Genomic DNA, 18,134 nt, shown 5'->3' with positions numbered 1-18,134 from the left:
AGGAACTAGACTCTCGTACTCTTCTCTTATTATCTTTTATAGGATCATATAAGTGATGAATTAAGGAAAAAAAAAGATAAAAGAAGATATATAATCACTTTTTAAGAGATTCACGTGATTAAAGAGAAATGCTAGAAGACTTATAATATCAATAATGTCAAGCATCCCTGTATTGTATTATACGTTGAGTCTCTAGAATGTTCTATCATTTTATAAGTGAGAGCAAAGCTTATAGAATATGTTATTAGGAGAGTCACATCCATCAAAATCATCTCTTAAGTATTTATACAATAATTAGACTTTCATTCTCTTAATTGATAATCATTATCCAAAAATAATCATATTCATAATATATCTTACCTAATTAGATAGGGCCACACAATCTAACATTCCTCACTTGGCCCATTAATTGATAAAATATAAAAAAATTTAAAATCAAAATAAATAAAATAAAATATTATTTAAAATAATTTTAATTAATTAAATTATAAAACTTTTAAAAATGTATTTTACACATATGAATTTTATTAAATATGCCAATAAATTCAATAAGCATAATACTATATTAAGTTTACTAATGCATGTCATATCGATTGTATATAATCAATATCATACTTTCTCCTATATACTACAACACTATTAGTAATTCCTAATATAATCGATAATAACCCTTATAATTTATCTTGACAAGATAATCCTATTAATACATTAAACCATAATATGTACATACATAAATGTGAATAAAATTATAAAAATAAAAAAATAAGTACATAAATAAGAATATTAATTATAATATTCACTTAAACATGCATCACTATATCTTTTATGAGTTGCAAATAATATGTAAATGGATCAACAATCAACATAGTGAAACTCATGTTTTTAATTAACATTAACTATTTCTTATCTAAAAATTTGATGATTAATGAGTCTAAAAATAATTAATGTTAATTAATTATTTCTAGACTCATTAATCATCAAATTCTCATATAAGGAAACTATTATGATATGTTACAAAATATATTTAACGACTTGACAATTAAATTTGACCATAATAAGTCCTAAGATAAAATTTCTTTGTCATAAAGCTTAATTAGTTATTTTAAAGCATTCTAAAAAATTAGCTTTTATTAATAATAATATAATAATATATTATTTTATATTTTTCCTTATAAACTATCCATCCAGTTGATATAGATATAAATCATAAAAATGGACATCTTGTAATCGAGATAATTTACAGAATCAACACCTGAAAAATATCATCATCTCAATGTGATCTAATTATATATATGTGAGCTTATAATCTTTTGTCTCTTTCTTATATCTTATTATTTTCTTTGCAGTCTTTTATTATTTTCATTCATGGATAGCTCTAATATCTATCTAATATTTTAACTATAAAACTAATATCTAATCTAACATAAGCTTAATTATATAATAGACTTCCAATTATAGAAATATATAAAAAAATATTTTTTAAATTTATTTTTAGATCATTTTAAAAATAATTATTTTGATTAAAAAAATTTATTTGTATCATTTACTAAACAAAACTATATATTAATTCTATCCAAGACTAAATCAATATATTCATTTTAAGATAATCCTAGTAATCTTTGATATATATCTTCGAATATCTTAATGCTAATAATATAAGATGTCTTATTAATATTAACTATCTTAAAATTTTTAGTGTGAAATTTTATTATTTAGTATAATAAACTAAGATCACTATTGGTAAGCAAAATATTATCCATATACAAGATTAATATAATAAATTTGCTCACAATGATCTTCATATATAAATACTAGTTAACAGTATTTTTTTGAAAATTTAAATGAAGTAATAATATAAATTTTATACACCATTATTTGGAGGCTTGTTTATGGTCATAAATAGATTTTCTAAATTTGCATACCAATTTTTATATTTCTTTTATTTTTTTTATGAATCGATTATGTTAACTCATATAAATCTAAATCCCCATTCTGAAAACTTATTTTTTATATCCATATGATTTTACTCAAAATTATAATAAACCATTATTATCATAACGATTTTAATGAGTTCATTTAAAAAATTAAAAAAATATCTTGTTATGGTTGATACATTCATTCTGAAACAATCTTTAACCAAAGTTAAAAATTTTAACCATATGATGTAACTCAAAACCATAATGAATCATTAATATCATAACTATTCTTAACGAGTTTATTTAAAAATTTTAAAAAATATCTTGTTATGATTTATGCCTTCATTATAAGTAAAATCTTTAACCACAAGTTTAACTTTTATATCGTTAGATATTATTTTTTAAATCTTGTTTAAGAAACATATTCTTTTACGGTTATTGGGCAATTCGACGAGCTTTCAAACATCATTCTGGCCTATTAATTTTAATTTTTTTATTACATTGTACCACTTTTAAGAATGGTTACTTTTCAAAACATGCAAAAACAATGAAAGATTTTTTTAATTCTTATATCATAACTTGATTTTTTTTATATATATCATATAATAATTAGAAAATAAAAAGTCTCCTTTCCCTTTGATATATTTTATATATTCTGAAAACTACGGATTGTGATTATTCTACAAGTTCATTAGTAGCGATTTCAATATTATATGGGAATACATTATTGTCATTTTATTATTCAACTTTATCAAATTATTTAATAATTTAAGGAATAACAATCATCTAAATATAAAATAATAAATGAATATCAACCTATATCTCCTAAATATTAAAATTAAATTTTCAGATTTTCACTCCCACTGATTCGATTTTTTTCTAAGAATCTTATGTTACTAGATTTAAGTATTCTCATATTATAATTATAGTAATAAAATACATAACAAATAAAATATCTAGAATAGTATTTGAACCAAATTTATTTTTATATGATTTGAAGATCTTTATCTTTGTAGGACAATCCTAGATACGTAAATATCTTAAGTTGAGTTTTCAACTAGTCTATAACTCAAAGGAAGTTATTGGAATTAACTTACTAGGAACTCTGTTCAAGATATAACCATCCTTAGATCTTTTTCTTAAATTAATTCAAGTATAAAAGAATAACTTATCAAGCTTCCATAATATAGTATGATTTTACCTTTTAGCAATCTTGTTCTATTGTGATATATCTGGTAAAATATATTGAGCACAAATATCTTATTTTTCTAGGAATCAAGCAAAAAAAATTAGAATTATGATCGGGTTAATCATAACTAATATAAAATTTATCACCAATGTTAGATTTGATAATTTTAAACTTTTGAATCTAATTATCTTTCGATTTTATTTATGCACACCTAATGGTGTCAACAACTTGAGGTAAGTCATATCTTAGTAGATAATCTATACAAATGATAAAATATCTCTCTATATTAAAACAAAAAACATAGAGTTACTTGTCGATATAAGTATATAAAATTTTAAAAAATTTATGAAACTATGTTTTATTCAAATATTTGATTATATTTTCACTATAGTTATAATTCTGTATAGATTATTATAAAAAAAATTAACTTTTATTGAACCATAAATATAATATGTTTAAAATCACCAAAAGGGAAATAATATCATGACAATCCTAGATAATTAATTTAAAATTTTAGAATTATAAGAACATAATATGTATTTTTAAAATCCATCAAATGAATCGTCTCTCGACGTAGGCAACAATTACTAATTACTATCGCTTTCGTTTTAATATAATTTCTTGTAATAATGAATATTTCATTCTCTTTTGGTTTCCATAAGAAATTGAATCTCTTTTATTCATAAAATATATTAAAGTGTCACAATCGATCTAACAAGTATATGAATAACCAAATACATATCTAAGAAAAATAATTATATTTTTATTTATCACAAGCAAAATTTTATCAATATATCATATGAGAAAACCATTGCCTAATTAGATTGACCATTGCCTAATTAGGCCCATCAAAATAAAAGTTGATTAAAAACAAAAATTGATCAAAAATTGACTTTTCTAAAATTCGATCAAAACTTGATTGATCGAATCTAAATTCAATCAAGCGGTCAAAATACAATCATGATTAAATCCGATCAAAAATATTGATTAAAATAAACTAAATATAATCAATTTTATAATTAAAGACAATTAAAAAAATTAATTTCTAAACGGTAAAACTATAGTTTTCTTATTGAATCTCGGATTTTGATGATGAAATCAATCGATATGTGTTTATGTTTTAATTTGTGTTTTGAGTGACGCAGGATGCTTCGATCAGGATGAGACAATTAAAGCACGAAAAATCATGTTGTGCTGGAGGAAAACATGTCAGAAGATTAGACGTCAGGCTGGAGGAACGATCGACGTATTGACAGAAGGCTTTGGGCCATGGATTCGAGCATCGGGCCAAGAAGAGCGAATATTGCACCAAGGATATCAGAGTTATGGAGTCAACTGACTGATTGGATAATAGGTCGCAAGAGAGGATGATGCGTTGAAAAATCGGACGAAGCGTCGAGAGACCAATGACATGCCGGACGTTGCTCAAACCTGCATGTACAACTGCTTGACAGCATGTTTTCTCTTGGTTTTGGGTCATTTTGCTTGTAAATATGTAAGTTCGAACAAGCTGCAGCGTTGCAAAGCGACCGCTCACCGAACCGAGCAAAACAGCCCCAAAACAGCCCAAAACAGCACCGTTTTCGTGTGCCGCGGGAGGTGAGCGGAGAACTGCCTCCGCTCACCAAAATGTCAGCCATCTCAGACCCCAGGAACCTCCCGGGTGGCACATGGCTGGATGGGGCTTCGGTTATATACCGGGCGTTGAGATCTCATTCGCAAGTTCGCACGTGACCTTTGCGGGAACTTGTCTTTGCGCCCGGGACCAGGTGAGCGGCTGTTTGTGGGCTTGCACCTGTTCGTTCATCCTTGAAAGCCTTGTTTTTCTCCCTCTCCCTCTTTTCTCTTGTGCACACAGGGTGTTCGTCGAATTGCTTGTAAAGCTTCCCTTTTTGCGAGACTTCGGGACTTGTCCGTTGCTCGTTCTTTCGAACTAACTTCTTTCTCTTTTACAGGTCCTTCGGGACCTGCGAGAGGTTAGAAAGTGGGCTGATCCTTGCGGAGCAAGATCGCAAGGGCGAAGCGCGACTTAGGCAACGCAAGCTAAGTTTGCGTCTTTGCCGCAAGGGTGACTCGCGACTTAGGCAAGGCAAGCTAAGTTCGCGTCTTTGGCCGCAAGGGTGCCTCACGCCTTAGGCAATTCCAGCTAAGGTCGTGACATTGTGGTATCAGAGCGGGCAAGCACTTCGAGCGAACAGCGAACGAACTTCGCAACTTCGCCATGGCAAAGCATCGTGGCGAATCAAGCAAAACGGGGCAAGCCGGACCCTTGCCCCAAGCAGCCGCAGGTGGGCTGCATGTGCACACTCGCTCTCATGCTGTTGAAGCCGCTCAAGAGGAGCGCGGTAGCGAACGTGATGAGCGAGAAGGTGGCTACTCTCCGCGAGCGGAGGAAGCGCAATCTGGTGCGCTAACTGGGAAAAAGAGTCATAAGGAGAGACTCACGACGGTGGAAACCCGCCAGGATGTTCTTGAAGCGAGCATGGAGGAACTCTACCATGACCAACAAAGGCTCGTTGGGGTAGAGAGCTCGCAAGAGGAAGCGGAGTCTAGGATCGACAAGGTCGAGGCCCTAGTCGATCGACTGTCTGATGACACCAAAGACTCCGTGCAGCACCTACAGGATGTTGTGGCAGAACTCACGGCAAAGGTGACCATGCTTACAAGAACACTAAATGCGGGAGGAGGCAACACCCGCATTGCACCGCCACAAATTTTGAGGGCACCTGAGCCTCATGGATATGGAGGGGCCAGAGATGCCAAGGAGCTCGAGAAATTTCTGTTCGACATGGAGCAATACTTCCGAGCTACGAGGCCCGATTCTGAAGATACCAAAGTTTCAATAGCAACAATGTATCTAAATGGAGATGCGAAACTTTGGTGGCGAACTCGTTGGGAGGAGATCCAGCAAGGTCGGTGTCGAGTCGACACATGGGATGACTTGAAGCGGGAGTTGAGGACTCAGTTCCTACCGAAGAACACAAAATTCGTCGCAAGGAGGAAGTTGAGACAACTCCGCCAAAGTACCACCATCCGAGACTATGTGAAACAATTTTCTGCACTAATGCTGGACATACAGGACATGCCCGAAAAAGATAAGTTGTTCAGTTTCCTCGATAGTTTGAAACCGTGTGCTCAACAGGAGCTAAATCGAAGGAATGTCACCGATTTGGTCGGGGCAATTACGGCTGCAGAAAGGCTCACCGACTTTGTTTCCTCTGAGGACCCAGCAAGAAGGAAATAATCTTCAGGCAATCGCCCTCCAAAACATTCTCGAGGGAAGGAGCAAGGGGGCGAACAAAAGAAGAAAAGCTCCTACAAAGGGCCGAACCCGAAAGGCAAGGCCTCAAAACCTGGAGGATGTTTCTTGTGCGGAGGACCGCACATGGTAAGGGAGTGCCCACAAAAACAGGCACTCAATGCTTTGACAGCTTCCATCCACCCTCCCCGATCGGACAAGGGCAAAGCTGTTGCTCTTAGTTCGAGCAGTTCTGAATCCAGCAGCGACGACGAAGAGTCGCAAGGACCCCGAATGGGAGCAATGCGTTTGTTGAATGCTATGCGGGGTCAAGTGGGGGAGAACGTGAAGACAAAGGTACAAAGAGCAGGAAGTAGTGAACTGATGTATGTGGACATCAAGCTGAATGGCCAAACGACCCGTGCAATGGTGGATACGGGCGCTACCCACAACTTCATAGCCGATCGTGAAGCACAGCGACTTGGGTTGATATTGGAGAAGAGCCCAAGCCGAATGAAAGCGGTGAACTCGGAGGCCAAGCGAATCTTCGGGTTGGCGAAGGGAGTTCCCATCAAAATCGGGACTTGGAGCGGAAACACCAACATGATGGCCGTGCCACTGGACGACTTCTAAGTGATTCTTGGAATTGAGTTTATGCACGCGGCGAAGTTGGTGCCAATGTCATTCTTGAACTCCCTATGTATGATAGGAGGCGATGACCCCTGCGTGGTTCCCGTCTCTCGGAGAGGAACCAAGGAGCCCCAACACATATCGACTTTACAACTGAAGAAAGGGGTGCGAAAAGGCGAACTCACATTTGTGGCTGCTATGAAGCTAGAGCCACTCAACGAGAAGGCCATTCAAGAACCTGCTGCGGTGGCGAACGTCCTAAAAGAGTTCAAGGATGTTATGCCACCTGAGTTACCAAGGACTCTTCCACCACGCAGAGGCGTGGATCACAGCATTGAGCTGGAGCCAGGAGTGAAGCCTCCAACGAGACCACCCTACCGCATGCCCCCGCCAGAGTTGGCAGAACTCAGAAAGCAGTTAGGTGAACTGCTAAGCGGTGGTCTTATCCGCAGCTCTAAAGCACCTTTCGGAGCTCCAGTTCTCTTCCAGAAGAAATAAGATGGGAGCCTCCAATTATGCGTCGACTACCGAGCCCTCAACAAAGTGACAGTGAAGAACAAGTATCCCATCCCTCTCATTGCGGACTTGTTCGATCAATTGGGCAAGGCTAAGTATTTCTCAAAACTCGACCTTCGGTCGGGGTATTGGCAGGTGCGCATTGCTAAAGGCGACGAAGCGAAGACTACCTGTGTGACCAGGTATGGAGCGTTCGAGTTCTTGGTGATGCCTTTCGGCTTAACCAACGCTCCGGCCACATTTTGTACTCTCATGAACCAGCTATTCAAGGAGTATTTGGATAAGTTCGTGGTCGTCTACTTAGACGATATCGTCGTCTATAGTCAAACGCTCGAGGAGCACATCAAGCACCTTCGGACAATTTTCAAGGTTCTCAGGGAGAACACTTTGTTCGTGAAGAGGGAGAAATGCTACTTTGCTCAAACAGAGATCCTATTCTTGGGGCATCGAATCGGTGATGGCTCCATTCGGATGGATAAGTCGAAGGTGCAAGCAATCGCGGACTGGCGAACTCCAACGAAGGTGCTAGAGTTGAGATCCTTCCTTGGTTTCGTCAACTACTATCGCCGCTTCGTAGCGGGATATTCAAAGAAGGCAACCCCACTGACGGAGTTGCTGAAGAAGGAGCAGCCTTGGAAATGGTCAGACAAATGTAAGAGAGCATTCCAAGATCTGAAGGCTGCTGTTCTGGAAGAACCGGTGCTCAAATTGCCGGACTATGGAGAGCCCTTTGAAGTCCATACAGATGCTTCAGACTTCGCTATTAGGGGGATACTCATGCAGGAGGGTCATCCGGTGGCCTACGAGAGCCGCAAACTCAACGAGACCGAGCGGCGGTATCCCATGCATGAGAAGGAGATGACAGCAGTGATCCATTGCCTACGATTTTGGCGACACTACCTCCTTGGGTCGCGATTTGTGCTGGGGACGGACAACATTGCCCTGAGCTATTTCCAAACTCAGAAGAAGCTCTCCCCAAAGCAAGCGCGATGGCAGGACTTCCTGGCTGAATTTGATATGGCAATGGAGTACAAGCCCGGGAAGGCGAATGTCGTAGCCGATGCATTGAGTCGGAAAGTGGAACGCGTGAATGCCGTACAACTGGAGGGCGGAGGCCAAGCAAGTCAGTTGCACTCCAACTTCCTTTCTCGAATCAGGGATGGACTGTATAGTGATCCCCAGGCAGTTATCCTGATGCAGCTCATCAAAGAAGGCAAAGCACGACGATTTTGGGTCCAGGAGGGACTTGTTTACACAAAAGGGAATAGGGTATATGTTCTCCGAGTGGACAATTTAAGACGTGAGCTCTTAAAAGAGTGTCACGATTCCCTTTGGGCTGGACACCCGGGTATTCACAGAACGTTGGCTCTTGTGGAGAGGGCCTTCTACTGGCCGAAGATGGGGAATGATGTGGAGGAGTATGTTCGAACGTGCCTTACTTGCCAACAAGACAAGGTAGAGCAGCGGAAGCCAGTGGGACTTCTGGAGCCGTTGCTAGTACCAGAAAGGCCGTGGGAGAGCATTTCCTTGGACTTCATATCAAGCTTGCCACCTGTAGGGGGACTCGGATTGATACTTGTGGTGGTCGATCGATTTTCAAAGTATGCAACTTTCATTGCTGCTCCCCTACACTGTTCAGCAGAGGAGGCGGCCAGGCTGATGATGAAGGATGTAGTGAAGTATTGGGGAGTCCCGCACAACATCATTAGTGATCGAGACGCTCGGTTCCTGGGACGATTCTGGACCGAGCTATTCAAATTGTTGGGGTCAAAGTTATACTTCTCTACAAGCCTCCACCTCCAGACAGATGGCTAGACTGAAAGGATCAACTCGCTCTTGGAGCAATACCTCCGGCACTACGTGAGTGCCAATCAACGAGATTGGGTGAAGCTGTTGGACATTGCCCAATTCTCCTACAACTTGCAGCGGAGCTCTGCATCCAACAAGAGCCCCTTCGAGATTATCACAGGACAACAACCGTCGACTCCGCACACCATGGCAATTGGGTATACTGGGAGTAGTTCATCAGCCTATTATTTCGTAAAGGAATGACATTGAAATGCAGATATTGCGCGGGCTTACTTGGAGAAGGCGGCAAAAAGGATGAAGAAGTGGGCAGACTTGGGAAGGCGACCGCAAGAGTTCAAAGTTGGTGATTTGGTGTTGGTAAAGCTCCAACCAACATCGCTCCAATTCTTTAGGAAGAGAGTCCACAAAGGATTGGTGCGCAAGTATGAAGGGCCCTTCCCAATTATCAGCAGGGTAGGCAACGTCTCTTACAAGTTGCAGCTGCCGGCGTGGTTCAAAATTCACAATGTTCTTCACGCCAGCAACCTAAAAGCCTACCACTCGGATCCGCAAGACGCTTCCCGAAGTGTTCCAACTCGGCTACCTCCCATCACAGCCTCCTACGAGAAGCGAGTGGAAACTATTCTGGCGGATCGCAAGATAAAGCTACCCAACGGAGCTGAACAGACAGAGTACTTGGTGAAGTGGCGGAAGCTTCCCCGAACTGAAGCCAGTTGGGAGCCTGAAGATGCCCTGCGACATGAAGAAGAAGCCATCAACAACTACCAATAAGCGTCGACGAGGGCGTCGACAGTTTAAGTGGGGGAGAATGTCACGAACGGTCATCGCGCACCCGCAACAACTCCGTTCAACGAACCGTTCGTCGCTCACACCCGCATGTACAGCTGCTTGGCAGCATGTTTTCTCATGGTTTTGGGTCATTTTGCTTGTAAATATGTAAGTTTGAACAAGCTGCAGCGTTGCAAAGCGACCGTTCACCGAACCGAGCAAAACAGCCCAAAACAGCTCCGTTTTCGCGTGCCGTGGGAGGTGAGCGGAGAGCTGCCTCCACTCACCAAAATGTCAGCCAACTCAGACCCCAGGAACCCCCCGGGTGGCACATGGCTGGATGGGGCTTCGGTTATATACCGGGCGTTGAACTCTCTTTCACAAGTTTGCACGTGACCTTTACGGAGACTTGTGTTCACGCTCGGGACCAAGTGAGCGGCTGTTTGTGGGCTTGCAGCTGTTCGTTCATCCTTGAAAGCCTTGTTTTTCTCCTTCTCCCTCTTTTCTCTTGTGCACACAAGGTATTCGACGAATTACTTGTAAAGCTTCCCTTTTCGCGAGACTTCGGGACTTGTCCGTTGCTCGTTCTTTCGATCTAACTTTCTTTCTCTTTTACAGGTCCTTCGGGACCTGCGAGAGGTTACAAAGTGGCTGATCCTTGCGGAGCAAGATCGCAAGGGCGAAGCGCGACTTAGGCAACGTAAGCTAAGTTCGCGTCTTTGGCCGCAAGGGTGCATCACGCCTTAGGCAATTCCAGCTAAGGTCGTGACAGTGTGGGGCTCTATCTTGTCACGTTGCTCTCTAGAATAACTTGGACATGTTCATTTACTAGTATAAGAACTTGTAGGAAAGTTGACCTAGGTTGGTCATGGTTTGATTAGTCAACCAATCCTATTTTTAATGGCTGACTAAATTAAGGTTTCTTGGTTAAAAATAATGGACAATCCAGCAGTACTATTTTTCATTGGAGCTGCCCCAAAGTGTGACAGAAAAGAACTAGAGACGTCCCTAATCGATACAAGAAAAGAATAATACCATAAGGACAACCATCTGTGTTAAAATGGAAAACATTTCAGCAAATTTGATGAAGTTGTCATCTCTAATGACAAATTTAAGTGGTCTCTAGAGTTCAAATAAAGTTCCAATTGATATTCAAAAACCTATAGTACAGCTTTGTCTAGTAATTTTCCTATCAAAATTTGAATTTTTATGATTTTTGGAGTTATATTTCAGAGAACCTTTTTGGGATGACTCCATAACTCTTATAAAGATATGTTGGTAGTCTTCTTGTGTTATTATCGAAATGATTAACAAAGTTGCCTATTTCCTTTTTTCTCTTTCCTCTTTTCCTGTATTTAGCTTCCTCTCTTTTCTTTCTTTTCTTCTCTCTAAAAGGTTACTATTATCCCTGGAAGCGAGACAATACCTGATAGCAGGTGGCATATCTTATTGATCAAATTCTGAATCTAGTGAATTTCTGGCCTCTAATTTGACCAGATAGGACCTGATTTCTATCCTATTTAATACATTTCATAAAAGCCTCATTGTACTTAATTTGTGATTCCACTGCATTACTTATATGGTTTTTTCCCTTCATAAAGATTTCAACTTTCTGTGTATTTTATTTAAGAATTGCTTCCCATAATGCTGATTGGATCATTGATTGAGAAGTTTACACCATCTTATTCTATCGTGGTTGGAATGCCACTCTAAAAGTTGTTTTTTGTTAACCTTTTCGTTACCTTTTTCCTTATCATTGTGGTTGCTTGAGTCTCAACCAAGTGCTCTTCCAACTATCATATCTGTTTATTCTCTTGAATGACCAGGTGACCTCTGGTACTGATCCCGCTGTTATTCGGGCTAAACTGAGAGACGCCCTTCCACGTGCACCTAAAAAGCAACTGGTAAGAGAAGCTGGTTATTTTACTTCCAATGATCTATTTCTCCATTTATGTGACTATGTGATGCAGCATTGCATAGAATAGGAGCCTGATCAAATGGATTTCTTTTGAAATGTAGAATTATAATGTACACAAAGTATCCTCATGTAAACTGTCATGTGCACCATGATTGTTATCATTGTTATTGTTATAGTTATCATCATAATCTAGCAAAATTGCACACACACACACACACACACACACAGATCTTACTGCAAAAACCTGATCCTACTGCCGCTACTCTTAGTTTAAGTAAAAACCTGATAATAAGCTTGGTATATATTGGTACCTTTATAGGGTTACCTTCTGATAAGCCCTGTTCTGGATTGGACCCGGTGAAATCACCAAATCCACATCCCATTTTCTAGTCAGATTGGTAAATATCAGTTAATATTGGCCAGTCTGATTGGGTTTTTATATCTTATTTGAGATCATTTAGGTTTTTCATATTTTTGTATATTTCTTTAACTAAAACAAAATAATGTTAACCATTTGAAAAGTGATTAAATTAGGTATTTTGGGTGGATGTTAACCACTGAGATACAAAGGATCTTAATAGTTGCAGAGATATATGCTATAATGGTAAAAATGCTATTTTCAGAATTTGTAAAGTATATGAAGGCTCTTATTATTATTATTATTATTGTTGTTGTTGTTGTTGTTGTTGATCTGTTGCATTGAGACATGCCATTCTTCTGAAATTCTCTTTCTTTTGTACAGTATGATTCCGTTCTACTTCATACTTCATTTGCAAGACTTCTTGGACGTCCTCAAATCTTATTGGAGGTAACATAACAAATTGATTTTGAAATTGTATTTAGCTTGACTGATGGCTTTTGTTGGATCTTATGGATGCTTGTTGTTGTTGTCGTCATTCTCCACAACCTTCTAATTCCAGTTTAATGTGAGCATATCCTTGTATGATAGCTAAAGTTGATATCTGGTTGGTGCTACAACAAGAAACCAAAGATTGGTCATGAACTACAGGATTGGACTAAAATTAGAAAATAAGAAAACATCCCTAATGTTGTGATGTCATTGCTACAAGTTATATTTATGTAAATGCTCCAGCCTGATGACTCACTGTGCTATCCTTTTCCTGTAGAAGCTGGAAACACCTTCTAATCAACTCCAGTTGTTTCATGAGCTTGTTTCGCAGCTTAACAAGAAGCTTCAAGGTTTTGAGGTAGTATCTTGCATATATCTGGACAATTACCTTAATGAGCTGAATTTGTAGTCTGCTACTTACATCAGCTGGTTGTCCTTTTTATGTCTTGATATCATTGGCCACTGAGTTATCCTATTCTGATCATTATGTGTCTCCTATCTAGTGAATCACATCCTTTGCCCTTTGCATGTTTGTGCTGATTAACTTTATCCTTTCAGGCGACCATGTCTGAGCTCTGGTTTGTGGAAGAATATGATGTGCTGGCACTGGCATTGAATGGAAGAATGAAGACAAGGAGATTTCCTCTTAGTTGCACAGGAAATTAAGCCTATTGAAGGAGGTAACACGAATTTCATATATGTGATGATATTGAGGTATGATGATCTTCTAGATATACTGTTTGTTGAAGAACATGGATGAAACAACATGCTGCCAATGTAGAAGGGAAAACCAAGACCAGGTGATGAGTGTAGAATATTCACTGGAGTTATAGTGTATCAATAGTAACAATTTGACTCAACTTTTGGCTAGTAGAATCCCGAATCAATAATTTGGCTGGTAGATTTTGACTCTACTCAGGGCGACACAACAAATATCCGCATGATTTTATACAACAGATCACGAAATCAAGAGCGAGTAAGACTTTTACCAAGGATATCAACAAGTTAATTGGAAGGAATTAGACAAAGCAAGAGAAGACCTTGGAGATAGTGATGAATAAGATGGCAATTGATCTTAATTTGTTGAGTTTGCTTGTTATATATGGGTGGTGATTTTGTTCATCATTATATCTAGTGGGGAACTCTCTAGCTTTTGTCTGCATTTTCTACTGATGAATTTGCTGATATCCTTCTTCCTTAATCTGTTATGTCGACTCAAATTGATACCTGCTATTCTATCTTCAGTTAACGGGATGATAATGATTAATATTGTGCAAATTATTGGAAATAATATTTTGTTCTGTAGGATTATATGATAATGCATTGTATTCAGACACTGTATATAACTCTATATGTCTTAAGGCTAAAATTTCTCACATATTTTATTTCCATTCCCAAAAATGCTGGAGACGGTAAAAGTCAGTCTATTGAATTATGGGTACACATGGAATGGAGGGAAGTGATGAAGATCTTTTGCGATGACCCAAGGCAAGTCAAGCAGGGGGTCGGCAAGTCTATTGCATTATCGTTGGGCCATTCCTTTGGTCTAACTTTACATGTTTGGCCACATATATAAACAGTACATCTAACACTTTCCCTGTAACTCCTTTTTCTTTTATATTGAACAACGTACTATCCTGCTTTACCGTCTGCCTCTACGTGTAGGCTTTCATTGGATATGAATAGATGGATCCGGAAATAGACTTATTTTTCGTACTCGTAATTTTTATAGGAATATTTTACCTTAAAAAAAATTTATTGGTGAATTTATTGATTTTTAATACCTCTGTTTCATCACTCTTGTAATATTACTCATTCGCCACCACCGTGCCTTGGATCATCGATGTATTATCGCTACTGTGGTGTATCGAGCTGAGTGGTGGTAGAGGAATATTTTTGTTAAAATAATAAAAATAAAATTTTTATCTTGGTTTTGACTATGCATCAGTTAATTTCTTATCATTTCTTATCATTTACTCATGTTTAAAATAATCTATACATTTTAAGAACTACAATATATAAACCTCTCTTATCAAGTCCGAGTTAATAGATGTTAAAGTCTACTTATATAATATGCTAACTCATAATAAATTATTAATATAATGATATATATAATTTAAATTAAAAAAATTTATTTTAGCTCATGTGATTTTGGTCATGGATCACTTAAGCCCTTATGGTTTTGCTCGTATTTAAAATAATCTCTATATGTTAAAAAACATAGCATATAAGCTCCTTTTATCAACTTCTAGTTAACAAATATTAAAGTCTATTTACGTGACATATTGACTTATAATAAAATATTAATATAATAATATATATAATTTAAATTAAAAAATTAAGATTACCATCAATGATTGGAGGAAGCATCATCGTGGAAGCGATCACCAACAATAACACCGAGCTGTTGTTGCCTAGTAGGGTGTCGTATGTACGCAGCCTCTATCGCTTTGACAATAAGCTCAGGAGCTTCCGGTCCAACCTCAAGTAGATGTGCATAGACTAGTCCAACACTAGGCATGCAATGGTCTCCTAGTCCCTCTTCCTCGTCGCGCACCCGCAACAACTCCGTTCAACGAACCGTTCGTCGCTCAAACCTGCATGTACAGCTGCTTGACAACATGTTTTCTCTTGGTTTTGGGTAATTTTGCTTGTAAATATGTAAGTTCGAACAAGCTGCAGCGTTGCAAAGCGACCGCTCACCGAACCGAGCAAAACAGCCCAAAACAGCACCGTTTTCGCGTGCCGCGGGAGGTGAGCGGAGAACTGCCTCCGCTCACCAAAATGTCAGCCATCTCAGACCCCAGGAACCCCCCAGGTGGCACATGGCTGGATGGGGCTTCGGTTATATACCGGGCGTTGAGATCTCATTCGCAAGTTCGCACGTGACCTTTGCGGGAACTTGTCTTTGCTCCCGGGACCAGGTGAGCGGCTGTTTGTGGGCTTGCAGCTGTTCGTTCATCCTTGAAAGCCTTGTTTTTCTCCCTCTCCCTCTTTTCTCTTGTGCACACAGGGTGTTCGTCGAATTACTTGTAAAGCTTCCCTTTTCGCGAGACTTCGAGACTTGTCCGTTGCTCGTTCTTTCGAACTAACTTCTTTCTCTTTTACAGGTCCTTCGGGACCTACGAGAGGTTACAAAGTGGGCTGATCCTTGCGGAGCAAGATCGCAAGGGCGAAGCGTGACTTAGGCAACGCAAGCTAAGTTCGCGTCTTTGGCCACAAGGGTGCCTCACGCCTTAGGCAATTCCAGCTAAGGTCGTGACAGTTCATTGGAAGTTCGGACGTTCGTCGGAAGTTTTGGAGGAACCAACCTAGAAGTCTCAGAGCTTGCTAGAGAAGCTTGTCGAAACTCGCCAAAAAGATCATCGTGAAGTCCAGGAGCTTGCTGAGAGTCCACCGGAACATTGCTGAGAGATCATCGGAAGTTCGCCGAAAGCTCATCGAAAGAATAGACATGGGAACTTATTTAGGTTAGCAAATGTCTTAGGATTTCGTAATTAGTACGTAATTGGGCTTAGATTTGGGTCAACCTAATTAGGGGCCAGCTAGGCCCATGTAAGAAATGTGTTGGATCCAATAAGAAGCTTAAACAGTGCCCTAAGAAGTCTTACCATCGTGGCACAGTCTTCGAGACTGTGTCAAGTAGTGGTACTGCCAGACTGGGCGGTAGAATCGCCCAAGGCAGTGTCAGTGCCAGACTGACACTGAGCGGTGGAACCGCCCAACGCAGGCGGTGGTATCGCTTGTGCCCGGGGAACCCGGGATGGGAAAGTTTTAGGCTCCAAGTTTGAATCAACTTGAAGCCTATAAATACCCCTCTCATCCCTAGTTAAAACACACAAGCACAGAGAGATTAAAAGTGAGAAAATGCTATTGTGATTATAAGTGAATTCCCTCATCTATGTTATACTTAGATTTATGTAAGAGGAGGGTGAGTGCTTGTAAGGGTTATCTTCTAAACCCGGTAAAAAGAGAAGAGGGGTGTAAAAGGTGATTGGCCTTCGCCTATTGAAGGAAGGCCTGTAGTGGACGCCAATGACCTCATCGAAGGAGGAAACCGAAAGTGAATATAGGTCACGTTAACCGAACCACTCTAAAACTGTCGTGTTCTCTGGTTTGTATTTTATTCTTGCTATTACCTTACTACAAACCTCTTTAAGTGTTTACTGCCCTCAATTCATTTACGAACATGTTTCAAGTTAAGATATTTACCAAATAGTTTGACGTCTGAAACCGGTTTTATCGAAACAAAGCATTTGAAGGCGTGAATTTACTACTGCTCTAATTCACCCCCCTTCTTAGTGCTGACTCTTGATCCTAACACTTCTATGAGATTATAATGGAGATATTTAATTTATGAATGGTAGAATTGTTAAAAGGATATAAAATAGAATTAAATGAATTTACAAGGGTAAAACTATAATTTTAATAAGAAAACCCAAATGCCAGCCATCGCACAACTGTTGTCACCATGCACATGGGTAGAATACCTCAGCGACGATAGGTGTGGCGTTGATCAAGAGCCATCATGCAGTTGTGCACACATGTCGATCTACGAACCCACGATCGTTACGATGCTTGATTGTATAGCACGTCCTACTGTGCAACTACTAAGAACCATGGCCTTCAATGCCAACTATGGCAAACAAGTACTGTTATAGTTGTGTTGTTGTTGTCGCCACACGTAGCAGTACTACACAACTGCCACAACCACCATAGATAGTGTCACTATACAACCATCATACTCGCTACACGTAGCAGTATTGCGCAGCCACCGTACGATTGTCGCACCCCACAGTGTTTACATTGGATACTTAATCATTGCCCATGACTGGGTTGGCAAGCACCGGATACCATCACCCTCAATAATATTATCGTCAATAGTAAATTATTAATGAAGAACCTCACATCGTTCACAAGTAAACAATAGAACATACTAAATAAAAAAGTAAATCGATAATACAAACAAATCATTCACTTATCATAAATAAAATAGTAAGCATAAAAAAATCATCCTTGTGCTACTGTTATATAAAAAAATTTAATGTCAAATTTTAAAATCAAATAATAGTAGATATATTCGATACATACTTTTCATTATCATTCAAAAAGCTTTTATCCAATCTATGGGTACACAATTGTTGGATCCGAAAACTATAACGATGTTGATTTGTAAGGAAAACTAGATTCATTTTTTTTTCTCTTTATATTATTCATAGGACTGCTATGAGTAGTGAATTCTGGATAAGGAGAGATGAGAAAATATTTATAATATCACGTTAACTAATTCATATAATTAA

General features: G+C 38.7%; 1 protein-coding gene across 1 annotated transcript; it reads left to right on the top strand.

The window, feature by feature from the left end:
* Positions 1-7,960: 7,960 nt before the first annotated feature.
* On the top strand, positions 7,961-13,767 carry LOC135618074 (uncharacterized). The gene is made up of 5 exons (XM_065118976.1): positions 7,961-8,130; positions 11,838-11,970; positions 12,727-12,792; positions 13,112-13,192; positions 13,393-13,767. Exons 1-5 carry the CDS (start codon positions 7,961-7,963, stop codon positions 13,498-13,500), a joined length of 558 nt encoding a protein of 185 aa, XP_064975048.1. The 3' UTR covers positions 13,501-13,767.
* Positions 13,768-18,134: the final 4,367 nt, after the last annotated feature.

The sequence above is a fragment of the Musa acuminata genome, chromosome BXJ2-7 (assembly GCF_036884655.1).
Source record: "Musa acuminata AAA Group cultivar baxijiao chromosome BXJ2-7, Cavendish_Baxijiao_AAA, whole genome shotgun sequence".
NCBI classification, from domain to species: Eukaryota; Viridiplantae; Streptophyta; class Magnoliopsida; order Zingiberales; family Musaceae; genus Musa; species Musa acuminata.
The sequence above is the reverse complement of the archived record's forward strand: the minus strand, read 5'-3'. Positions and strand labels throughout refer to the sequence as shown.